This window comes from Lemur catta, chromosome 1 (assembly GCF_020740605.2).
Source record: "Lemur catta isolate mLemCat1 chromosome 1, mLemCat1.pri, whole genome shotgun sequence".
Lineage (NCBI taxonomy): Eukaryota > Metazoa > Chordata > Mammalia > Primates > Lemuridae > Lemur > Lemur catta.
Window position 1 is genome coordinate 165,538,196 of NC_059128.1, and position 26,357 is coordinate 165,564,552.

Consider the following 26,357-nt stretch of genomic DNA (forward strand, 5'->3'; position numbering starts at 1 on the left):
TTTATATGACTTTTGTTATGAGATAAATATGGCATTTTATTAGGAGCAACTTCAGTTGGAATTAGAGGAGGTATTACATACTACAGCTTAAGCAATAGGAGCCTATGTCAAAACCCTTCCACTTAATACTTCATCCCCTTTGTTCTATAGGTAACTTTATTACTCTCATCGCATCCTTTCATATCATGAATTTCCAAGATTGTATCTGTAGAACCTCGGTGATTTCTGCCCCCTATATTGCCTTGAGAATATTTCTCCCTCATCCTTATGAGATGGACATGTCTTATCTTTACGTCAAGGATCAGCAAACTTTTACTATAAAAATAAAGTAGCTTTTTTAGGCTTTGTAGACCTCTATCACAACTATCCAATTTTGCCTTTGTAGCAAAAAAAGCCACAGACAACATACAAAGTCATGAGTCTACACCCATGTGTTCCAGTAAAGGTTTCTTTACAAAACAGGTGATAGGCTGTCACCCAAAATCAGGTGGTAGGCTAGATTGGACTCCCTGGCCCCAGTGTGCTGACCTCTGCCATAGGAGGTTCTAGGCAAGGGTGGGCAGAACCTGAGTCCAGCTTATAGACACAGGCTATGAAAGCTACCAAAAAGTGATGTTCCTGGGCAAATAGAAATTAGAAGGCAAGATGATAATGGTGGGAAGTCCTTCCTCTGACCCTACCCTTGATTGTCATTGAGTTGGGAAGAGAACTAAACTGGGAACATTGGTATTATGCAGTAATAGAAGGGACTTATCTCGAGCATGGGTGCTTCTTTCTAAGATATATCCCAAATGCTAGCTCCCATGGCATCTGTTTGGGCATTATAACATTAATAAATCGGTATAAGATTCTGCTGCTCAGGCTGGTCTCTTATCTACATCTTTATAGGACACTAAAGGGACAACCACCAAAAAGAAGGTCCCAATAACAATAGCATATTTAAGAATTCATGTGTGTTGTATTTATTTAGGCAATTATATGGAATTATGCCTGAATAGCCAAAAGGTTTTTTTTAGGAGTAAATAATACCCAGACAAGATTTCTCAGAGGACTAGGATTTAGAAGACTTATGAAATTGACTAGATGCTTTACCTGTCATTGGGAAACAGGGAGCCTCTGCTCCATCCACGCCCAACAGACAGTAGCGGGGAATGATGGTGACATACCCTCAGACATCACAAGTCATCCTCTGCTAGATATCAGAACACAAGACTTCTTCTTCAAAATTGAAAAATGTTTAGTTTCTCAGATTAGACCAAAATTCTTCTAAGGTAAGGATGATATTTTGTATTGTTTGGCATTCTTACACTCTTGCCTAGTGTCTGAATAGGTTAAAAAAATACAATAACTGCTAACAATTGGGGAACAATTATTCTATGCCAGGCACTCTTCAAAGTGGTTTAAAACTCCTCATTTTTTTTCATGATAAGAACTCTCAACAAAGTTTCTTCTCATTTAATAACCTCATGATAACCTATGAGTTAGGAATTATTATTATTATTCCATATTGGCAAATAATGGCACTGGGGCATAAAAAGGTTGAATTAACTTGCCCAAGATCACGCAGCTACAAGCAGTAGAGCCAGTGTTTGAACCCAAATATCCCAGCTCCAGAGCCTATGCTCTTAACTTGTGTGTAATACTGCTTCCAATAACGCAACCAATATAGGTGATCAATAAATATTTGGGGTTAATGCCAATAGTGACTCTGAGAGTTGGAAAATAAAACAAGGTCTGAGTTGAAGCTAAGCCAAATTGTGCGTAATTGCCCATAAACTCATCTTGCTCCACTCTCTCCCGAGGTGGGAAATGTTATACTGTCTTGACGGCTTCTAAAGGGAGACAGGCTCCGAGAGTGGCGGCTGCGATTGGGAGAGCCATAGGAAGACCTGTCTGCAGCTCTGTCAAGCAAGCCCCTTCTGCAGTAGCCTCAGGCAGGAAGGCCCTGGGAGTCTCCTACAGCTGGGAATTGTGCACCCTTCTCAGAGCCTTCCCACGGGGCCAGGGGCAGAGGACATGGCCCCAGGGCCAGCCCCTTCCTCCCCTCTCTCTTCATCTCCCCCAGACCCTGCTCCCGGGAAGGGCAGAGATAAGCGTCCTGAATTTCCTAATGACTGAGGCGAGGGCCAGGTTCAGATGAGGAAGAGGAAGAGGCACAATCAAGCTTATGCTAGAAATTATGACTGTGTTCATTAGACCAATCTTTTTTTTCCTTCCTCAATATCCAGAGTATTTCCATTTTTCTTTATTTTTTTCTTAAAATGTTTTAAGTTCATAAGCTATTTTAATCTTACATTGACATTTGGGAACAGCAAATGTAGTCTAATTACATTCCACGGTATGTGGAGAAGATTGTACTTCTATTGTCTTTTAATATATTGTGTTCTTGGCTTCTGACATTCACAGTTACTTAATAGTTTTTGAGCAAGTGGACATCTCCAAAGTGGAGATGCTATGAGAATGTAGTGTGCAAAAAGTCTGACTTTTTTTTTACCAAGCATATTTTCTAAACACATCCTATATATTTTTATAAAAGCTCTCTGTATTCTTAAAAGCAATTTTATCCCCTATTTTTGAAAACTTTTCTTCAAAATTCTGTTAAATCACTCCCAATGAAATATAAAGCAAAACTGTTTGATTTATTCTGCTGCTCAAATGTTTAAATTGTTTACCATTGCATCTTTGTCTAATATATTTTCATAATAGGGTTCAAAGATTCTCCACATCTAATTATTTCAGGGAGTCAAAAAACCTATACTTCGATCCTGGCTTATCTTTAATCTGTTGTATCACTTTGGCTCAAATTACTGCACATCTCTGGGCTTAGGTTTTTCTTATTTATAACATAGGGAGTTGAATAAAATAATCTCAAAACTGCCTTTTGACAATCCTATTCTTGGATAGCATACAGTGAGGCTTGTATTTACCAGCACACATATCTTCTCCCTTCCTTTCTGGTAGAAGATGACACTTTCAACCAGATTTCACCTGATAAAGGCAAGGAAGGAAAACTCTAACAATCACCTGCTGTCCTTCAAAAGAAGAGGAATCCTTCACTCTAACCCCCCAAGCACACACCCCTACATACCCACCCCAAACACACTTCTGACACGTAGTATGATGTCAGAAGGCGAACTTTTCAATAATCAATCAAAATGTACCAACAACTAAATTTATATCTTAAGCAGCCAGCAAATATTTGATAAAGGGATTATTTTCTTTACTTAAGGGCAAAAATCAAAAGGCCAGAAGCACAGGGGACCCCAACCACCTGCGTCTCCCAAGAAATGCTGCCGATGAGGCTAAACCACCAGAAGAATTGGATGGAACAATTTCAGAGAAATGCCAGCTTCAGAGGGAATAAACCTGGAATCTTTAACTTCTATGGCTAGGCTGACAACAGTGTCTCAGCCAGTTTTTATTCAAGTAGCTTCCACAAAAGACCCAGATACAGGGCTAAGATCGGGGCTTCTCGGCACCTGAAATAAGATATTCCTCTGTGAGTTGGAGATATTAAAACTATGTAATTTAAATTAATTTCTGCTTATACCACACATTAACTATGAAAACATCCAAGAACACAGGTTAAATATACATATCAAAGAGCACGGAAATGGGAGAGTTTTCCTGACCTATAGAGTTGGAAAATGTAAAAGACAAGATAACCTGTAAGATCCTTTCAATCCCAAGCTGCTGCAGTAAAAAGAAAACAAAAATCCAATGGCATGCCAGGTATTACAACGTGGGTTGGACTCAATCATATTGGACCAGTCAAACTAGGAATTCCAACCCAAATCCTTGACTTCAGGCTCTCTCAGATCTCCAGCATGTCAGACCACTAGCCTAAGAGCAGTGTTTTGGGTTACTCAAGATATGACAAAATTTAAAAGTCGGACTTTCAGCCACCAAGCTGGGAATTATGCTTCAACACTCTCTCTTTCCACAGCATGTAGCTTTTTACCTGTGACATGAAGTGACCGGTCTACTGATGGAGTAGGGTCTGAGATAGACTAGACGACTCCCCTAGCCCATCATCAGCTGAAGAGAAATGGCATTTGGGGAAAACTGGAGAGGAGATGGCAGCGCCCAGAAGGGGAGGAGAAGTCAAAGGAGCCCTGAGAGAGACAAACAGGTTCCCCTGCCCTTGTAAAATGAAGGTAACAAAAATAAAAACCAATACCACTGAGCTTTTACACGTATCAGTTCCTGGATTACAATTTTCTCTTGTCTCTGAATATTAAAATTCTATTTGTAAACCCAGTTTACAGTCATTCTCTATAAGACCTTCCCAAACCCACTTGTCCCACAAAATATAGCTGCATTCTCAGAACTCAAAATGATTCTTCTCCCACTCATCTAGCAATAATGTTCACACTGTCTTGCATCATCTCATGTTCTTGTTTTGTGGCATCATGTTACTATCACACTATTATTTGGCTTTTCACATATATGTATCTCAATTCCTAAATATAATTTTAACCTTCCTCAGAGTGAAGTTCATCATTTTATCTTTTCTCTTTAAGGCAGTAAGTTGTACATGGTAGGCGTTCGATACATGCTAACTGATTATTTGATTAAGTAAGACAGGCAGAAGAAGGCATTGGGGAAATGTAAAACAGGACAAAAATTTCCCTCACTAGCATGAAGGCAGACCCGTTGTGAAGGAGAGGGAATCGAAACTATGCAAGCTAAGAACAAACAGTACCCATAGACAACTAAGAATGTCTGCTGAATTGAAGAAAGGAGGTAAGGAAAGAAAGAATGGATGGAGGAAAGGAAGAAAAGATGAAACGAAATGATAAAAGGGAGGAAAGTGAAGGAGGGAGGAGAGAAGAATGGAAGAAAGGAGGAAGAGAAAGAAAAATGGGAGGAAAGGGAAAAAAGGGTAGGGGAAGCACGGAAAGAAGAGGGAGGATGGAAAAAGGGGGAAAGGACAGAACAGAGGACACGTCTTACCCTTGTGCTTCTGGATCTTCCATTTTTCTACTTGTTCCCTTTCTATTTCCAAAATAGCTCTTGGTGCCTTACAGTGCAGCTAGCACCTAGTTCCAGGCTCACTGATGCACCTGCATACAGCTGTGTGAACACCACTTTCAATGCCGATTTGGTGCCTCACTGGCCAGCACCCACCATCTCCTGCTAGTACAGCACCACCAATCTGGAGAAGTCAGCCCCAGAAAAGCTGTTTCATGACTCAGGGTGTGGAGCTCTGGAGGACGTTTGGGCAAAAGTCTGGGGTGCCACTGGCCCTCCACCAGGAGTTGCAGTGGGAGGCCTTCTCTTCTTATTAGTGCCAAGGCATCACATGACACGCTCAGCTCACTGCTTCCTGGGCAGCCCGTCAGGGAATCAGGGCTCAGAGGCTCCAAGGGATGGGGGCCAGCGGAGTGCCTTTGAGGACACTCACTGGCACGCAGCCATGCCTCTCTCACTGCCAACTCCCTGAGGTGCTCCCCATCCTCCACCCAGCCCTGAAGACCCAGACGCTCAACTCAGAGTATGCCGCAGACAACACAGGAAGGTGGGGTGACCAAATCCTGGCAAATGCACAGCTCTTTGTAGTAACCCTCAAAAAGGCATCCCCATCCCTACTGACCCCTTTTCTCTCTAACAGAGATGCCATTACATCGCGAATGTTAATGTACGTATTTTTTTTTAAGTTTGTCACAACGAACACGTCTATGGATGAGACAATGAAGGAGTTATTGATGGGAAAAGAAGGTCTCTGCTTCAGGCGGTCCATAAACCCCTGAAATTGGATGCAGACTTGTGTGTGTGTGTGTTTGATTTTCAGGTGAGAGAGCCCATAGTTTTCAGTAGATTCTGCCAGGGAATTGTGATCTAACAAGATTTTAGAACTATCACTCTGTACCCTGAGGAGAAGCAAAGCAAATCGTCAGATGCTTACTAATCAGGAAAAGAGTAATTGGTTAGTTTGTTAAACACAAGTGAATTTCATGAAAATGCATTTTCTAAAATTAACTTATTTTGTTAAAAGGACACCTAATTTTGAAGCAGAGACTTTCTTCCCCTAGCATCCCTCCTCTCTGTCTGTCTGTCTGTGCCCACCAGCCGTACAGCCTCTGTCTGCTGGGAAAACCATTTAAACTTGTAACATTTCATTTAAGCACATCCCTGCCACCACCATGGCTCTCTAAATTAAAATAAACCAGCTCTAAATGGGCAAGCCTTGAGAATGCTCTCACATCTGCCCACCCAAACTCGCTCTACAGGAATAAAAAGAGCAGCTTTAGAAGAGGTTATGGTTTTAATATGCCACATCATTGTCATGAAATTGAAAATATCACTGAAACAATAACGAGGGATGTATGTGAAATATTTAAGCAAGCCCCAATATAGCACTGCTGGGACATGAAGAGTGATTCTATTGCTACAGAATAAAATGAAGCCTAGAAAAATCAGGGCGATGCACTTGAGCAAGCACCGAAACACGAAATAATGAAAAAATCTGCTTTATCACTTTATTTTTAAGAAGCCGTTTGCAGACTCTGCAGCTGTTAATCACTGTTCACATATGGCACGGCTATCACCTCTATGAATCATGCTTTATCTTGAAAAGATTTTCCTTTATTACCTTTCCTTTTGCACGTTCCTCAGGAGTTGTGAAACAAGAAAATAGGAAAAGCTCTGAGATCCTCAATGCCAGCATCAACATTTACAAATAAGGCAAGCAAGAAAGTGTGTTGAAGTCTTAAATTATGTCCAATTTTGTAAGACCAAATATTAGCATCTTCATTTACAAGCTCCAGAAGTGGCCCCATCTCTTACTAAAAGGAACTTCTACTCTAAGATTTTATCGTGATTGCACGTGAAATCTTCTAAGCCCTCTATGTATGGTGAGTAGCAGAAATATTCACATAGCTGTTATTTCAGATCAAAAGTTTAAATAACTTTGATTCAAAATAGTAGGTAAAATATTGCATTAATCTGTGACATAATACATCTGAAAAATAAATTTGATGAATAAAGATAAAGATATACATTATCGGGACATATAAAGGAATAAGGAAAGATTTACAATCATATGGTTTGTCCACTTACTGTTAAAAACAGAATGGTAAAGGCAATCAATAGCAAACTCAACCTTCAGGAAAACTTGCCATAATGCTCTCATTTGACTCAATGTTGCCACTTTACTGAAGTGTAACATTAGCCAAACTTATGCTTTTGATTAGCAGATCAAAACAAAAAGCAATCCTTCTGCTTTTTTTTTTTTTATTGACTAATGGTTTTCAAAAGTTCTAATAAGAATCAGAAGCTCTTAGAAACAAAAAGCCTAGAAAGGAATCAATGCTGTCCCACCAACTGGGAGGACCAGACAAAGTCTATTCATGCAACATGCCTTTGTGCCTGCCTGTCTCTCTGTCTGTGCCCACCAGCCCTACAGCCCGTGTCTGCTAGGGAAGGCTATTTAAACTTGTGACACTTCATTAAGCACATTCTCACCACCATCACGGCTCTCTAAATTAAAGTAAACCAGTTCCAAGTTAGAGCTCAAAGGTACAGAAGTCAGAACATGGCATGAACTGTATCATGCTGGTGTCAGCCCCATCCTATAACTCCTACTCTTCTCTTCCCAAATGGGGAAAAAAAAATGTCTCAGTCCTGCACGTGGAAGCCAGGAGCTTGTGAGGGGGCTTTCTCCCTCTTCAGCCCCGACTGCTCACAGCCTGCCTGCTCTCAACTGTCTGTCCCTCCTGCCACAGTGAGTAAGTCACTTACCACAGATGGGAGCAGGCAGGGCTGCTCTGTCCAAACCCCAGCACTCTGGAGGCTGGAATGCCTGAGAGAACTCTAGGCGCAGCCTGGGATGCTGATGCGGAGGCTGAGGCTAGGGCTTTGCCCGCATCTCAGCAGAGCCAGCGTGTCTCCCTCCCAAATGTCTGAATTAGTTAATGATAACCCCATGGTCAAATCTGTGGAGCTGCGCAGATGGAAATCCTGCCTGTCTCCTCAGGAAAGGGGGCAGTGAGAACTCCAGTTTCTACAGCGGGGCATAGCATATGCTTTGAATTGGGAGTCGGCTACCCAGATCACACTGCAGAGCACGCGCCTTTCTCCCAGGACGGCATGTCTCAATTTCTCCCCTGGGGGTGGAGGACGATAGGAGCCAGGTGATCGCCGTCACCTCTCCCCACTGCATCACCTACCAAGAAATCCATCCATAGCTCTCCACCTCCGTACACAGTAATTTGGGAAACTAGTGGAAGGGTGATTTCCATGTATGATTTTGGTACGAGAGTGAAGGAACCTTAGGCACTCACAGTAGGGGCTACAAGGTGCTGTTAACCCCAGCCCTGCACATCTGGAACATACCCACACACTTGAAAACAATCGCAAAAGCTGCTGCACACAAATAATAAACAATACGCTCTTCAACCCCATCTCCATAAACCAACTCTGAACAAGCATCCAGCATAATTCTGATGCTCTCCCCTCTTAAATCCCCTTGTTTCTCTCCAGGTAAGACACTTGATAACACTGTGACACAGACGGTCATGCTTTTTGTACCTGCCTAATAATTCCAGCTGATGCTAAATGAATTTGACTGATGGTAACTCAAGAGACTGTGGCTGTCACTTTGGCACACTGAGCACAGAGGCACCAAGGGTGTTTCTGTTTGTCTCACCTCCTCTTTTGCTAATATTATATAGAATGGCTGTGTAAGAAGGATGCTTAGAGATTAAATAAGATACCTTGATTTCATAAATGGGGAAATGGAGCCCACACCGTAACTCACCCATCTAGAAATATATAATCATTCATGCGGTAAGTACCCACTGTGTACAAGATCCTCACAATGCATAGCAACAAAGTTCCACCGCTTAGCTGTTTGGCCCACAGTCCCTATTTTCAGAAAAATATCCCCTTGGGTTTTTTGACGCCTATGTATGTTTCCTATCTGGAGATGGCCAAATAGAAATATGCCCCAAGTGCAGGGGTTAGCAAACTTTCTATCAAGAGCCAGATAGCTGGCTTTGCAGCTCAGATGGTCTCTGTTGAAACTATTTATTGCTGCCATTAAATTGTGAAAGAAGCTATATGCAATAACAGGTGTGATTGTGTTCCCAGAAAACCTTTTTCACAAAAAAATCTGCACGCTGGAATTGGCCCATAAGCTGTAGTTTGCTGATCCCTACCCTCTTGGATTTTATTTGACAATGACCTTTTTGGGCTGCAGATCTCAAGTTTGCCTTAATCAGATCTTATTTTACCTCAAACCTCCTTTAGATTCATAGAAGTTAAAAAATATATGGATAAAGGCAAAAAAAATCACAAAACAAGGAGCTTACAGAGTGACCACTGTAACCAAATATTGGAATTAATCATAAAACACAGGAAGGGAATGAGAATCATAAATAGAACTGTTCCTGACCATCCAAGCAAAGAGGGATAGGAGTTTCCATCTAAGTAACCAAGCACTAAGCCTTCCTCATTGAATATTATCCCTTCCCTCCAACTTAGGGAAGACGGTTTTCCATGAGAGCAGTCAGGGTCTCATCATTCCTTCCCACAGAAGATAACTCTCAGCCATTCCTGCTGGAGGCAGCAAGCCTATTTCTGGGCTGCTGGTTGGCGAGCCAAACGCAGGGCAGACATGTACGGTCAGAGAGAGCACATCTGGTCTTCCCTGAGCCCATTCCCTGGGCAGGAGTCAGTGGGTAAAGAACAGGAGGACACACCTATACCTATCCTCCCTGTTTGTACCTGCTTTACAGAAAAGGGGTTCTTAAAAGCAGCCCCAGCAATCTGTGAAACCAACAGAGGTCATCATTTAGAGTGAGAATGCATATTGGTCACGTGAGACCATTGGTCAGAATTTGAGAATCCTGGGAAGAAGCTCACAACTTAAAAACAACACAAGAAACTTGGCTAAAAGAGTTCCCAGGAGGTGGCCCCTCGTGGGACGGCAGATCACAGACTCCCGTTTGATGTGACATAAAAAGGAGGTATGACATGCTGGTACAATCACTTATGCTTGGATCTTCCTGCAAGTGCCTCTCTCCAGCAATGTACTTCCTTCCTGTACACAAAGATGTCGCGAAAAGGAATCCAGGCTGCCTAAAGTCAACCAGCAGAGATGCTTCACGGTGACTTTCAGCTTCAGCTGAAGATGACAAATGATCATCTAGCTTCTTCCCTTTTTGGTTTGCTTGTTTTAGTGACAGGTTGTGCCTCTGTGACATTAAACATCTGGATAAAATTTTAGAAGTTGTTCAGTGAACCAGTGATCCAGATGTTTGGTGTCAAAAGGACCAAACAGACAGATGACTGTGTGACTCCCTCTCTCCTCACTTCTCCTCCAAGGATCTGCTGCCTCGAAATAAGCACACTAACCTTGCTGCAGCAGCCCCCCTTGTTCACTTGTTTCTATAAAAAATAAAATGAGATTTGGATTCATTGATCACCGATTGAGAACCACGTTGCATTATGTCAGCTCCGATTCGGTTGATTTTACACAGTAAAACTTAACGACGCTATAAAGCATTCAGAGTCAGAGCATCAAATTGAACAACCATGGACCATTACACACCAAAGGAAAATATCTACTAGAACTTCTCATTCCCATTAGATAACAAATAAAAATAATGGGAAAGGGACATATTTCAGTCATTAACCTGCAGTTAAACACAACTCAGCTGCTAACGTTCTAGGAAAGCCTCAAGCACCCAAGTCCAATCATTCATCTATTTCTCTTGCTGTAATAAAGCGACAGAAGTGGTCCCTCTGCCCACTTCCTTGGGCTTCCCTTGCAGTGGCATGTCCCCCGAGGAACTCAGATGTAACACTCCTCACAAACTTTTATGAGCTGTTATCTTTTAAAATGTCCTCAGCTAAGATTGAGATCCTTTACTGCATAATAAAGCTGCCACATTTCAGTTTGGCCCATGATTGACACTTTAAACTGTTGCTTTTGCCATATATATCATAGGAAATAAGTATTTCCTATATATACATAAAATTTAAAAAAACAATTGCAAAGCAAGTCAGCCTTTTCTTTAGGAAATCACCATTACTAGAAATATAGTCTACGGCTTAAAAGAGGCCCTCATGTTTAAAAAAAATAAATGTTTAGGAGAAGTTCCTCATTTTTGATGACTATAAAAGTCATCAAAATAAATTAGGATTCAGAATCTAGGGACAATTTTACTGTTTGCTGCATGGTTTAGTACAGCAGTTCTCAAAGGGTGAATTTGTTTTAATTTCCAGTACAGTAAATATGGATAGATTTAACACACATAAACAAAAGCTCTTTGGGGTCTTCAATAATTTTTAAGAGTATAAAGGAATGCTGACACCAAAAGTTTTAGGACCTTGTTTTAGAGTAAGGATTGTACAGTTTGGAGTAAAATGACTTTAAGTTCATTTTGTCTCTTCTGTCTTCCACTTGTTGTGTAACTGTAGCTAAGTTACTTAGCCTCTCTGGTCTTCCATTTTCTATGGATCAGGCTAACCACCCTTACAATTATTAAGCATGTCTTCCTCCCTGAAACATATATAGAAGGTCAGGATTGTGTCTATCCTGTTCATTCCATAGTCCCAGAGTCTAGCACAATACATTGGATGATGCATGATAGGGTCTCAATCATAATCGTGAACTGACTGACAGGGTGGTTGTGAGTACTAAACAGGATAATATCTGTAAAGTGATGGGTAAGGTACCTGGCACATGGTAAATGTCATAGGTGCTCAATAAACACCAGATCCTTTTCTTTACCACTAATGCTGCTCTCAGTTGTACTACGCAGGAGAGAAAACTCATGGCTTGTCTATATAAAGTAAACATTTAAGGCATTGGTTCTCAAAGTGAGGTCTCCAAACCAACAGCATTGGGACCACCTGGGAAATTGCTAGAAATCAAATTATTTGATTCCTATCCTAGATCCACTTATTTAGAAACTGCAGAGGTGGGGCCCATTACTCTGGGTTTTCACAAGCCCTCCAGAAGATTTTGATTTGTGCTCAAGTTTAAGAACCATGGCTTGAAGACATGCATGGGTTTCTGATTCTCAGAAAAGAATATTTTACACTAGTGACATTTTGGACTTTCATAGCCCAGTATATTGTTTATTTCTGGCCACCTAAGATCTTTTTTGGACAAAGGTAGGAGATACATAAAGTCAAATACAATAAATAAATGTCAGTTACTGGCACTGCAAGATGGAATGATTGATTTTGTATTCTGGCTATGTACCTAGGGGCAGTGCTAAACATATCTTGCATTTGAAGTAAAGCTAGAACCATCAGAAACAGAGGAAGTTTTACCTTAGAGAAACCCTAGCATATGCCTTGAGTCATCTTTGGTGGCTGGGCATAAAATTTGTGGGTGGGAACAAACAGAGAGGGAGGGGAGGGAAGGAAGGTAAATGGTTGTGTCAGTAGCTGTGGCAAGCACACATTTTGTAGCTGATTTCTGCAATACCTTTATAAACACACTCCTAATTTTCACAACTCCCCTACAACACAGCAAACCACTATCATTAGTGTAATTAATTACTCATAAGCCTCTAACCTTTGAGAGATGTCACCAGCCAATAATAGTTGTAATTTGAGTAATTTACAAGCGCCAGCAAGCTTCACAGCTACCCTAGGGCATGGGCACGATCATTATACTCATTTTATATCTGTGGAAACTGAGCTTCAACAAGTTAAGCAGAACTGGATTCAAATCTGGGAATGCCTGACTCAAAATTTGTGTCCCTCACCAGTAAACAATCCTACCTACCCATGTACAACACAGAGTATAGTCTTGCAAATATAATGGAGTACATCTGAAGTGAGGCTTATGATTCAAGGTCAATGCGTAAGGTAAAATGCACACATAGTCAAAATCATCCTTGAAAAAAAACCCATAAATTTTTCAAGTACAACATATATTGTATTACAGATATTGATACAACTGTGTGCAGTAATATATCTACACAACTTCACACATTAATTTAGATTATATGACATGTAGTAAACAATCAAAATATATTAAGAGCATTTTTAACAAATGAGAAAGGGTATAGAGTAGATTTTGAGTAAGTTAAATGCTTGCTTGGCCTGGATGCAGGATATTTGCTAAGGGAATGGACATGCACACAGATGACAGAGGGATTATCCTACATACCGAAAGTATCTAGGGTTTCTGGAGTCATATCAAGATGAGCCACATACAGCTGCTACTCAGAAGAGCTTGTAACTGCGAGGGCAGTGGGCACATCCACATATACCCGTGTTACATTGCAGGTGCCAGAACACAGCCAGGCCATGAGAGGGTATGAAAAAAGAAATGAACTTCAACTTAGAGGATCTGAATCTAAGAAACAAAGATCATATGAAGCATGAATTTGAGAACAGTGCCCTGGTCTTGGAATTGGGGTGGGGGCTCCTTAGATTTGGCTCTTCCTCCTCCCCAGTTGCTAGTGCTTTGACGTCAACTAAATTTATTTAAAAAATGGGCCTAATAACATCTAACCCACAAAATATGCACATTTAGTGAATATGCACATTAGCTATGTGTTTATGCTTATATAATTAAACAATTTTATTTTTTCTGCAAGATACCTGTGTATTATCTGAAATAAATTAAAGTTACTTTTTAAAAAGTACTATATGCTCCTTTAAATATTTTCAGGAAGAACAAAGAACAGGGGTGGGGAAGTAAGAAAAACCAACACTTAGTGCACACCTATGGTAGGTCAAGTCCTCTTCTACTAATATCTTACATAGTTTTATCCTCATTTTTACAAATGAGGAAATAAGGCACAGAGAAGTTCAGTAATTTGATCAAAGCCAAACAGCCATTGATTGAGTGGTGGACCCAAGTATGTTTACTTTCAAAGCAAACTGCATCACAACCCAGTGATTTCTTGGCATATTTCCTGACTAAGAGTAAGAAAGAAAGAAATAGCCTAGTTCATTCAATCAACCAAAATTTTCTGGGTAATTACTAGGTACTGTTTTGGGTTCACCTGTGAACAAAACAGAGATAGTCCTGCCCTCATGAGGCACATAGTGGAGAGGAGAGAGAGGTGAGGCATGGGCCAGAGAAGAACATAGGACCAGGACTGAGGAAGCCTCTATCCTTGCCATAACTCGACCACCAGCTAGCTCGCTGCGCCTCTGTTTCCTCACGTAGCAAATGGGAGGGGCGTGCCTAATTTTATGGGATTGCCCAACTCTCACATTCTTTGTTTCCATAAGAAGCGTTTACTTTCCTGTCTCTTTAAAATTAAATCAGGCCAGGAGCTATGAGGAGTGTTATTAGCTGTCCCCACAAATCAACTATTTCCACCTTTTTCCTCTTATCATTCCTTTCCTCAAATATGATTTACAATCAATCAAGTATAGAATTTAAAGGGCACCAAGCAAAAGAGACCACGGTTTCTCAGGAGCTCTGCCGTCTGCCTGGCGAGGTAACATTAACACTCATGATCCAAGGTGCCCGTCCCTGGTTTCACATCGGTACAACGTCAGCACAAACATCCTTTCCTTTTCCATTTTCTCACTGGAATTGCTGTCTCTAAGTTGTCCGTTGAATCAACTGTTCCAAATCAGGTATCCTGCAACTTCAGTGTCTACTCATGAATTAAAAAGCTCTTTGGGGTCATTTTAATGATAATGACAAAGCATTGCTTTTGGCCACTCTACCACCCTTATTATTTTTCACTTTTATTGATATTTCTATTAAATACACCTTTCAATATTTTAAAAACAGAATTCTTATTTAGTTTGTTTCAGACCCATCGTTTAGCGGTAAGGGTTCTTGGTGGTGGTTATTGTATTTCTATTACAGTCCCTTCAAAATCATTTTCCCGTTTAAATGGATTAAGCCAATTATTTGGGCATTGATCTTATTATGATATTGATACAATTAATACATAAAGGGAAATGGTACAAGTTGATGTAAGAATCTTTATTAGCACTGTTAAAAAATACATAAACCAAAGTGCCTGCTGAATGACATGCCACCCCACCTCCTTCTTCCTCAGAATTACCTGGTTCCTTGAAATACAGGAAGATGAAAAAATAGCTGAGTGCAACACGACTTGTAAAGGACCACTTTTTTTTTTTTATCAATGCATTGAGTTAATCAATGCATTTTTATTTATTTATTTATTTATTTTTTGTTTTAGAATATTGATGGCGGTACGAGCATTTAGGTTACATGTACGGCCTTTGCACCGCCCGAGTCAGAGCTAGCATCCAAGCGCGCCCGGCCCCCAGGCAGCGCGCACCACACGCATTGGGTGTGGATTTATCCACCCCGCCTCCCCCCACCTGCCCGATGAATGTTACCTCCATCTGTGCGCATATCAGGTTCTTAAAGACAAAGCAAATGGCTCCTTTATCTCGTACCCTGCATCATTCGTTCATCTCTCTCCTCCTACGACCGCGGCTTTTAATGTTTTTTTTCCCACGAGCCTGTCTGCCCCTCAAATCTGTGACTTCAAGGATAAGAACTTCACATTTATCCCCAGTGCCTAACATAGCTTTTTGGCATAAACACCATGACCAATTACTATTCGACAGATGGATAAATGAGACCCTTCTGCCGGGGGGCAAAGGGGTGAGGAGACGGGGACGAGACCCAGATAGAAAGGAAAGGATGAAGGTTTGGGAGCGCTCCCGAGAGAAAGGACACGGGAACCAGCACTTGCCAGCCCATTAAAACGCCGGACACCTTTAAACACTCCACGTCCACAGCCAGCATCGGCCCATTTTCCAGATGCTGACACTCAGGTAAAGTGATTCCCCCAAAGGCCTGGAGCTTGAAAACTACACGCCCAAGATTCCAACCAGGTCTTTCCGGATAAGAGTTCTGATAGCAGACCTAAGCGTAAACAAACAAAGGGCAGTCAGACCCCTCTGAGAAAACCAAATACCTCGCACCTGGGCGATCAGTTTCTGGGGTTCCACAAGCCCCATCCTTTAGCCTGCAAGCCCGGCTCTCGGGCCCCGGAGGTGGGCTCCGTCGGTGCTCCGGCGCCCTCTAGCGGCTATCCGTTCTAACGCCAACTCTCTCCGGCCAGTCCTCCCAGACTCACCCTCGGGCTTGCCCCGCCTTGGACCCCTGCCGGCCTAATTTGGTTCCTCTTCTCCCTCTAGGCAAAACAAATTGCCCTACAGAGGTCTGAGATCTCTCAGATAAGGAAGTTCTTTCGGTCGATAATACATCTTAAACCGAAGGATTCTAGGGTTAACCTGAAATACTGTATTTTCCTCTTTCCCCTGATGTTTCCAGGGAGAAATTTCTCTAGTATTCTAAGTAATAAGAAAAATGAAGTTAGAAGTACTATATTCTGAGCCAGAGATGTAAAAGCAACATTTAGGAAAGTCTGTCATTTTTAAATGGAGCTTTAATTTAAAACAGAATAAAGGATTCCCTTGTGTGTTCCTGGAACTGTAAACACTCATAAAATTTCTTTGTTTATTGACTCAATAGTGACATTTAAAATAGGAAGCTAAGACTATGCATGGGCAATTCTTCACAGAACATGCACATTAACAGAGATGGCTGCAGACAATGACTTTGTACAAATTTAATCACATCTATTGGGTAAATATTGCATTGGCTCCAAGAGAAAGCAATGTAATAAGTCCCAAGCCTGTTCCTCCAAACACTCCAATGGAGGTGGGAGCCGACTCCCCCCATCATCTCCAACTCATACTAATAAAGATTATTGCTACACATGGCACCAGAGGTTGGCGCCACTACAGTTATTATACCCAGGGAACTTGAGTATCTTTATGACAGGAGTGATCAAGAGGGTTATTGAAGGAGTCTTCCGATTTTGAGCAAGTCATCTCTCTGAGAGTTTTAGTTTCCATATCTGTCAAATTAAAATAGTTAGAATCAATAGATTATCCTCAAGGTCTCTTGCAGTTCCAAGAGCCATAGATTCAAAGTGATAAAGTTGCTGTTTACAGTTTGGAGAGGAGCCCCTCGCAGACCAGCTTCAATGGGCTCCCCCACCCTGTGGAGTGTACTAAAGTCATCAGACTAGAATAAACCTTCCCAAAGAAGGCATCCTTATCGTTTTCTTCTGTTCAAGACTTGCCTTTAGGCCTTCAATATTTACTGAGCTAAAAGCTAGTGGTTCTCAAGAGGCTTCCCAAAGAACTCAGCAGACAAATAAAGGGCTTCCCAGAATGTGCCAATTTAGGGAAAAAATATATACTATATATCATATATATTTACTAGTTCATAGAGCAAACAGAAAGCTCTCACATAACTAAGATTTCTAGTACGAAAAAGACTGAAAGGATATGTAGGTACTACTATGTTTTTATTAAGCAGTCATAAGTTTTAGCAGATATTCACTGATTGAGTTTAATGCTAATTAAAGCCTTACTATAGACTGTCTATTTCAAATAGCATAGAAAAACATAATGCATCTTACCTGACCCACTTATTGAGCTCAATTTTGGACTTATATCAACCTTCACATAGATACCTCACCTAAAGAATGGGTTTGTAACCCCAACCTAAATTATTTTCATAACATGCTTCCCTCAAAGGAAAGCATTGTAAGATTTTGGAGGACATGCTAAAAAGAATTAAAATATGTACACTGTTCTTTACCATCTACATTCAATCAGGAGAAAGGCACTTCTATTATTATATGCTGGGAGGTCAGTTTTAATGCACGAAAGAATGGTCTTGAACCATGTGACATTTTATTTTGAATGCATTTAAAATTTTCTGTCCTGATATTTCGTAACTCCAGTGAACTGGCTACTGTTGCCAAGGAAATACGACTTTGGGTTACTGCATGGATCCACAGGAGTTTTTGCTTTGTTTTAAAATATTAACAAGACAAAAATGGAGAGAACAAATATAGAAAACAAATTTAGCCCTTTTCCTTTCAAAACACATGGAATACAGATCTACTTGTCACCTCTCTGATTAAAAAATGCAAAGATTCATGAGAAGTGTTTTTCCCAACTAGTATAGAGATTTGTACTCAGTCAGCCAGTTTGATATCATCAGAGTACTCTTCTCTTTCTTTGTTCTGGATTCAGACTCCTCTGAAAGTGTAGGGCATTGATTACACACAACGTTGACTGCTTACTTCCAACATGTTACCTCTAAATGGAAAAATTCTTTGTTTATGTGGATAAAAGTGGCCATGATGGTCTAGGATGCTATATTTCAGGGAGTTTTCAAAGTGAAGACAGAGGAAGGAATGATGCAAACCTTATCGATGCAGTCAGTTGAGTTCGAAAAGATTCAAATGCAGATGAGAATAAAGATTCCACCATGAACACATTTTTTTCCTCTGTGATTATTTCTTATAGTCAGTATAAGCTTAATGCTTTCAGTGGTGATAATGGACTCAAATCCCATCTGATGATGAAAAGAATCAAAGCTTTCTTCTATTTTTTTGGAATGCTATATAAAATTTCTCTGTAAACAGATAATATCTTTGCTTCCTACTAACTGATATGAGGTAGTTTTAATCAGAAATCTACATGCAGATCAAGAAATACTTTAGAACAAAGACCTTTTAAATAAAACCTCTAAAAGCAGAGTCCCCTCAAGACAAACCAGTAATACAAGCAAAATACCATGTTGCTACTAGAGACCTGGAGATAAACAGGAAGTCTTTGAAAGTCTTTTTTTACAATCAAGAAACAACTCACAAACCTTAGAGCAATTATTTTTAAAGAAATATTTAGAAATTCTAGTAAAGTGGTTACCTAATGCTGGGAAACTCACTATACCGCCTCTGTGCCTGCCTGCTGTCACTCAAATATGCTGGGCCTGTGTCTGAAAGAATAAAAATGAGGCTGACCACTCACAGGAAAGGCATAGGTTTGATGGCCATTGGAGTTTTCACATGATAGCACGTAAGTAAACCTTTGGTTCCATTACAGGCAAGCTCTTCTCACCCAGCCATTCAAAACATCCACTGCCGCTATGGACCAATATATCCTTTTATGTAACACTCACAGGGAATCACCTAGTTCTGATGTGGTTTGAATTTCATCCTGTGAAACCATCAGAATCTTCCCTTCAGAGATAAATGAGAAAATTTTGGCCTTTATTAGTGTGAATTATTAACACACGTGTCTTAGCTGCATTTTCCGACCTTCCCTCTATTTTTATCCACCCCTCAACGTGTAAGAACCTTTGTCCTACTCTGAGCTCAGAGCCCTGATCTGCTAGGGTGACTTTGTCCCTCTCTCTTTAAAAATGGGCAGGCAAATAAAAAACGAGTTCAGCCTAGAAGCAGCAGCTCAGTAAAGGGAAATGAAAATATCAGAAGTTACCTAATCACAGTCACAGGCATGCTGAGCTCTGTCTTATCTTCTGGTTAATAAAAAGAAATGAGACTTCCCTAAACTTGAAGGGCATCAAATAAAATAAAGATATGTGCCCTGGCTTGGCCCTAACTTTTGGAAGGACATGCCAAGCGGTTTAACCAGTGTATACTAACTACAAAACATTGGCATAAATTCAAAACACGTATGTTCTAGGACAGTTTGGGGACTCTTATTTTGTTTGTTTTTTTTTTTTTAGTTTGTTTTGATATACAGCAAAAAATAAAACACAAACACCTCTGAGAATAGAAATTATTAAAAAAGGAGTAGACGAGAGGAGTGGGGAGAAAAGAATACTTTATTTGAACTTAAAGTCGTTCTGAGTTTGTTTTCGGTTTTGCTTTCCTTTTTCTTTTCCTTCCTTTTTTTTTTAAGTAAGAGCAGGGTTTAGATTCAGTTTAAGGAGAACATGTTAAAGTACCTTGGACAGCTCAAAAGTGCTGTTCAGGAAACAGAAAACCAATTGAGCCAAGGAAAACCAGAATAGTGCTTTTAAAATCCCTGGCAAAGCAGCAAGAGGATGAACAGTTGGTTTTACACAGTTTGGAACACAGAGTGTAAAGGTGCTGAGGTACCTCTTTCCAAAAGGCACTGAGACCCTACGGAAACGGAGCGGGACGGTTCTCTCATATTTCTCTTGCAAACTTTTCCCAGGGCACTCTCCCTTCCCCAGCCCACCCCTACTACTCATCTTCCCTCCCTGCACCTCCCAAATCCACGCGTTAAGCCCTTCATAAGTTCGTGCCCCGGGCATCATCTCTGCAGCCTGTGATTTTTCCTGGAGCCTGGCAAGTTCTGGGACGGGAAGCCAGTCCTGCATGGCCACCCGGGGGCGTGGTCAGATCTGGACGGTAGAATGGGAAATGGAGGCTTAACGCCCACCTACTTCAAGAGGAAGGAGGACTGCATTTTTCTAAGAGTATTCATCAGGGTCAGCCTGCTCCCCACCGAATGGTAATCAACACTCGCTTGACTTGGCATGGGCCACCTCCTAATTGCCTCCCCTCGATTCAGTCCTAGCAATCCTTGCGCGTCGGTGCTCTTTCATCAGCTGCGGCTTGGCTTCAGCGACCCCTCCAGTCCCGGCGCCCCCTCCGTGCCCCTTTCCCTCTGGCTGCTTTATTTAACAGAGGAAGAAGCGCCGAGGGACTCAACTGAATCAAGGCACTTGCAAGCCTATTGATTAGTTTTAAGCCAGAGAGCCCTGGACGCAACTAAGTATCACTGGAACCTCACTGTAAGGAGGGTGGGACAGAAGGTTGAAAGGCTGAATCCAACCACAGCTAGTCAAGCCATCGGATACCACTACAATGTCCCACAGCTTTCTCGCTGTCAGAGAGAAAGCTACAACTTCGGCAAGGACTCTTTTCCCCTCCCCCTCCCCTATTGCTAAAACAGTAACCCCACCCCACCCCCGCTTCAGGGCTTCCCCGACCTGTCCCTCAGCCGACACGCTGCGGTCCCCTTCCGCGGTCTTCCTCCCCACCCTAGTCTCCACCCCCCACCTGGGCGAGTTGGGCTGAGGTCCGAAGGCGAGATGTATGGGATGAAAGTTCCTTTAGATTGAAGACAAGGCTCGCAGCTGCTTCTTGAGACAACAGCAGCAATGATAAACAGGCAAATGCGAGCGAAAACCCGTGCATCTCAAAAGTTGGTCTTGCTACGCAGCAGCCCCGACAGACTTTGCAATCACAGCGCCCCAAGAACACAGGGATACAGAGTTAGCATTTACTTACCTGGTGCGCCAAGCTCGAAGAGAAGAGTAGAAAGAGAATTCAGCCCGGGACGAGGTCTGTCCCGCCCCCAGGATGCAAAATGCGGCTCTGGAGTGAAGGTGGTCGGTGGTGCAGTTGTGTGGCGGTGTAAGGGCGGGGGGTGGTCGGGCTGCCCTCCCACCTCGTCCTCTGAGGCCAGTTTAGCAACAGGGGACGGCGAAGATGCTGGGAGCAGAGTTTGGTCCCTCCGGAAACCCTGGCTCCATTCTTGGCGAGAGGGTGGGGGAAGAGTGGAAACGTTGGGGATGGCAGGTCGGCTGCCAGCTAACTCAGAGAGCGAAGAGAAGGGCGCTGGGGAAAGAGGGAGTGGAGAGCAGAGCGGGAGGGAGGAAAGGAGGAAGGCGGAGAAGCGGACAAGAGCGGGCGGCGGGGAGATGGCAGCTTCTCACTGAGAGGTTTCCACCTTCTGACGAAACCGTGCGCCCAGCAACCGGCCAGAGACTAGTTCAGAAACCTCCGCGCGAGCGCCCCCTCGGGGGAGCCGGCGGCTCCGAGCATCGCCGGGAACGCGAGTCCGCGCCCCGCCCCGCGCTCGGCGCCGCCGCTCGCCACCGTCCCGCCGCGCCCACGGTCCCGGCTGCCTGCTCGCCTTTGCTGCTCACGCCGCACTCCTGGGGACGCTCGATTCAGTTCTCCAAGCGCTTGGTCCCCATCCCCACTCCAGGGTACAGTAGTAATATCGGGGGTGGGGAGAATGGGATTTATACTTTTTTTTTTTTTTTTTTGCACACATTCAAGAAAACTTCCTGGATGAATTCGTTACTGTCACCAGAAACGGTGAAAGTATTGCTAAGTTCTGTATCCTCAGTGTCTGCAACAGTGCCTGGTACATGGCAGGAGCCCGGTAATTTTTTTAATTTATTTTTTTTAGTAAATAAATGCATGAGTAAATGAACAGACAAAGAGTCTGTTCTTTATCTCATAATGTCTTCCTGAGTATATCCACCTCCCAAATAAGATAAGGAAATGCTTAGAGAGTGCTTATGTTTAAAAATCGACATAAACATGCCGTCTTATGTAAGGGGTAACTACTGCCACGTGTTATAAACCACTTCCGAAAGACAGAATGACTTTCCTATTCCAAACTTATTGAAATTCAGACAAATGAACAATGAAGGGACATAGTGTGCATTGTTTCTGATTGTTTCTACTACCATAGGTAAAGTAGACAACTAAATTATCTCAGCACAGAGGTATTGTCAGACTCACAAATTGGACTTCAGAATCCATAAAGTGCATAAAAGCCTTTTTATGACACTGAGATGGCATAAACGGTGTTATAATCTAATACAAACAAGGATCCAGGGAGAAGGGAGGGTTTTCCTTCCCACCCTGCTAAGACACTGTTTGACAAGTCCTCGCTTCAGGGTGAGGGGTTATCAGCCAAAAGCTTTTCACCAACTGCAGAGTTCCCAATTTCAAAGGCCAAAAAAGGAGAAATAATAGTATAATGAGCAGGAGCCCCATTAACAGTTCTGTAGAAGCTATTAGGAAGGAAGATCTTTGGGAAGCAGAGAAACAACCCTTAGAAAAAATAAAAATAATATTTTTCTTCCCTCCAGTCACCTCTCAAGCCGTTCTGAAATAGAACAACAGTATACAGAGACCCTAGAAAGGATCTGAGGGAGTTTGCCTATACACTGAAACTCCCACAGAAGTCCTTGGATTTGCTTTGATTGGCAAAACTTGCATCATGTGGTTATGCACTAGCCAATCATTGTGGTCTTGGCATATGGGATTACACCAATGGGCCACTCCTTCCAGAGTGTCTGGGAGCATAAAACCTGCTCCTCAGCACTCCTGGAGCCAGGATGGAACCCCTCCTGATCCACACACTCTGAGAGTGAGACCAGGGATGGTTCTCCAAAGGATATTCAGGGTCCTCCTACCAGGAAAGGGGGGATGGATGCAGGGCAGGCAAAACCAGCACATATTTACTAAATATGAAAATATTAAGTCAAAAAATATCTCTTCCAGGTTTTATTAAGAAGTAGTCTCAGAGATATACTTAAGGCTTGAGTTGGATTGAGCTTGCAAAGATAAAGGAGGAAAAAAAGAGAAAAGTCATTATGCATTTGCCTGCATGTTGATTGTGCTCTCTAAAATTGAAGTTTCAGGAAGGTAGATGATATTCCTGTTTTGTTGTCTTGTTCATGATTATAATCCCAATGCCTAGAAAGGTATCTGTCACTTAGCAGGTAGTCAATAAACATTTGTTAAACTAATAATAATTTAAATATCTTAGGGATCATTTAACATAAGCCTCTTATTTTATAGGTGAGAGAAAAGGAATTAAGATGTCCTGAGGATGTACTATTTTCAGGCAATCTGTTAGGCACTCTATTTACCATCCCATTTAATTTTTACAACAACCTACCTAAGTAAGTTTTACTGCATCTACAAAAAACCTAGGGTTTGGGAGGTTGCAATTACCAGAGCAAGGAACACAATTAGTTAATGGGAGAACAAGGAGTGTTAATTGAAGCAGGCTCTGAAGGGGAAACTAAGAAACGATTAATACATGGACCATAGAGCAGAAGTCATGGGGCAGGGGAGAGGAAATACCAGTACTGTTACCTGTGGCCCTCCATGTTAAAAATATAGACACACAAACTAAACACAATGCTACAACTTATGACAAATATGGTTTCCTCTGTCAGCAGGCTTCAGCTCCCTAATTAGAAACAAACAGTTGCCTGCATGCCAGTATGCAGAACATATGTGCAGCTTTATGCCAGAAACTTGGAATTTTTTTTCTCAAGGCATGACACTGAAGGTAAATTCAAAGAGGCTCTTTGCAAGGCACATAAAGCAGAATTTACTCCCACCCTTCATATGAAATCAGCAGCTCATCTGTATAAATGAAGATTATAACCAGCTAGTAAACTATGTTTTCAATCCCTGCCCCCACAGCAAGTTGCCCACCAGTCAGAGTCCCCTCAACAATTTTAACATCAAAATTTCCTTGTCTGTACCACTTACCTCCTCCCAACTCTCCTTTTCATGGATTCTGAGCTGCTGGGTTCTACAGTCATGATCAAAATTATCTAAAGCCAAGCCCCAGAGGAACGATGGCACTGGTGTTCCTATGCTGCAAAGGAAGCTCCAGCTCTGGGTAGATTCACTCGCCGAGTCTCTGTTTGATAACATAAGGGGAGGCATCCGTTTGGTGTCTTATGCCAATATGAAAGGCATCTCACCCATCTCTGTGACGAGTGAAATGCTGGAATGGAGCCAAGGAACAAAAGGAAAGAAATGTGGATTCTTACCAATGCAGTTGATACCATTTTTTAAGGGTAGCAGATGATGAAGGAGAACAACAGGCGAGAGTCAGTGCCCTGCATCAAAAACCTTGGATCCTTCCCTGAATGAGTCAGGGTGAGCATTTTGTTTTGAAATTGAATTTCTGGTTTTTTTTTTTTTTTTTCTTTTGAGCTGTAGGATGGATACCTACTCAACTAGAGGACTGCTGTAAATAACAGGATTTATTTTTGAGACTGTGGATCACATAAGAACTTTGAATCTCACCCCAGGGTTATTTATAGCTCACAAATTTTGTTCTTTTTTTCTATTTCAGGTGCTTATGAGAATTGAGTAATATGTCTTCCTCTGGAGTTTCTGTATATACCTGAGGTAGGTTGTACTACTGGAAAACAGAGAGGAACACTCTAAGCAATCATATGTGAGATGCTAAGAGTCAAAGGAGAACGAATACACATGTTTCAAGCTGCTGCTGGGACTATATCTTCCACTGTCATTCTTTTATATGGGAACCCTGCATAAGCTGTGGTGCCTCTACCACGAAGTAACAAGCTATGCTATGAAAGGACACCTTATACTTTCGTCTACCAATAGGTGGCATCAAAATCTCTCTAGCTTTTCTTTCCTGTATTTCAAAAACCATAGGCACAGGGCATTTTCTTTCTGAGATTTTACATTTTACCATGAGTGATATTATAAAGACCATTAAACCAGCTCTATATTATTTCACAGCAGATAATCCCGTTTATCTATTAATAAGGCCTCTTAGTCATCCCTCTGAGCGTCAATTTCCTCATTGTAAAAAGAAAGTATTTGAATTGAACTCCAGCTTCAAGATTCTGCTTTTCAGCTACTTAATATCTTCTCAGACAAACCATTTCTCATGCTGTGATAAACCCATTAGAACGCCATTCCTCTGGGCTTAAGGAATGTTAGTGTGCAGCTATCCCTCTATTGCAGAGACTGCCATTTGCCCAGCATATATTCATTTTTCTTTGTTTTCCTTAATAAGAAAACCACAGTTTTGTAGGAGGTAGGAATGTGCTCAGCTGCAAACCTACGTTTTCCAGCCTTTCTTGCAGATGAGGTAGTCATGTGACTAACTAGCCCTGCACAGTTCAAGATGGTAGCCACAAAATAGATGCATGTATCTAAATAAATTTAAACTTATTAAAATTAAAAGTTCATTTTCTCAGTTCCATTAGCCACGTTTTACATGCTAAATAAGTGGCCAGTAGCTAGCATCTTGGATAGTTCAGATAAGGAATATTTCCATCATTGCAGAAAGTTCTGTTGTACAGCTCTGGTCTGGCCATTCAGGAGCCAGTGGAAGTTACAGGGAAGTTACCATGAACGTCTTAAAAGGGAAAGAGATACTGACTCAGCTGGAATGTAGCTTTATCCCTTTATCTCTGCCCTTCTTTCTGCCTGAAGGGTAAGGTGGGTCAGCCATCACGTGATCATGAAGCAGCAAGCATTTGCCAAGGCAGGCTAAGCAGAAAGATAGAAAGGACCTGGGTCTTTGATATCATAAAGGCAACCACATTATTGTCGGTTTTATTATGAGAAAAATAAAACCTTCAGTTGATTCAAGCCACTATTTTGAGCTTTTCATTTCTAACAGCCAAATATTATTTTTAACTGATGTACCCTCAGAAACTTACCTGAACAACTTTCTATTAATGGTTTTGTATAAACAACTATCTTTCCAGTTCCCTTTACTTTGGTTATAGTTGAGGACAAGATTCTGGTTAAAAGAAACAAAATAATATATATACCACAAAGTGATAATTATTAATCTTTCATTTCAAAATGTCAAATGGCCCAAAGAGAGGTAGATGGGCATTAATGATGCCCAAATGACTATCCCCTATTTTATAGTTTGGCTGAAAAATAGCTTTGCATTTTCCTGGAAAAGAAGTTGGTGGGTATGGAGATAAAAGTAAAATAATATTTGGTCCTGTACCATGTGCTAGAAACTTAACT

At 41.7% G+C, this 26,357-nt stretch overlaps 1 protein-coding gene across 2 annotated transcripts in view; it reads right to left on the bottom strand.

Annotated features, from left to right (window-relative positions):
- CPNE4 (copine 4) overlaps positions 1-26,119 on the bottom strand; it is a 433,633-nt gene extending 407,514 nt beyond the window's left edge. The window contains exons 1-2 of one of the 2 annotated variants that reach the window (XM_045538714.1): positions 26,036-26,119; positions 24,093-24,246 (exon numbers count right to left, since the gene is read on the bottom strand). In XM_045538714.1, coding sequence (XP_045394670.1) covers positions 24,093-24,145 — 53 coding nt within the window. In that variant the 5' untranslated portion in view covers positions 24,146-24,246; positions 26,036-26,119. Of the gene's footprint in view, positions 1-24,092; positions 24,297-26,035 lie in introns of those variants that run through there. The other variant, XM_045538722.1, reaches the window with a different exon arrangement.
- Positions 26,120-26,357: the final 238 nt, after the last annotated feature.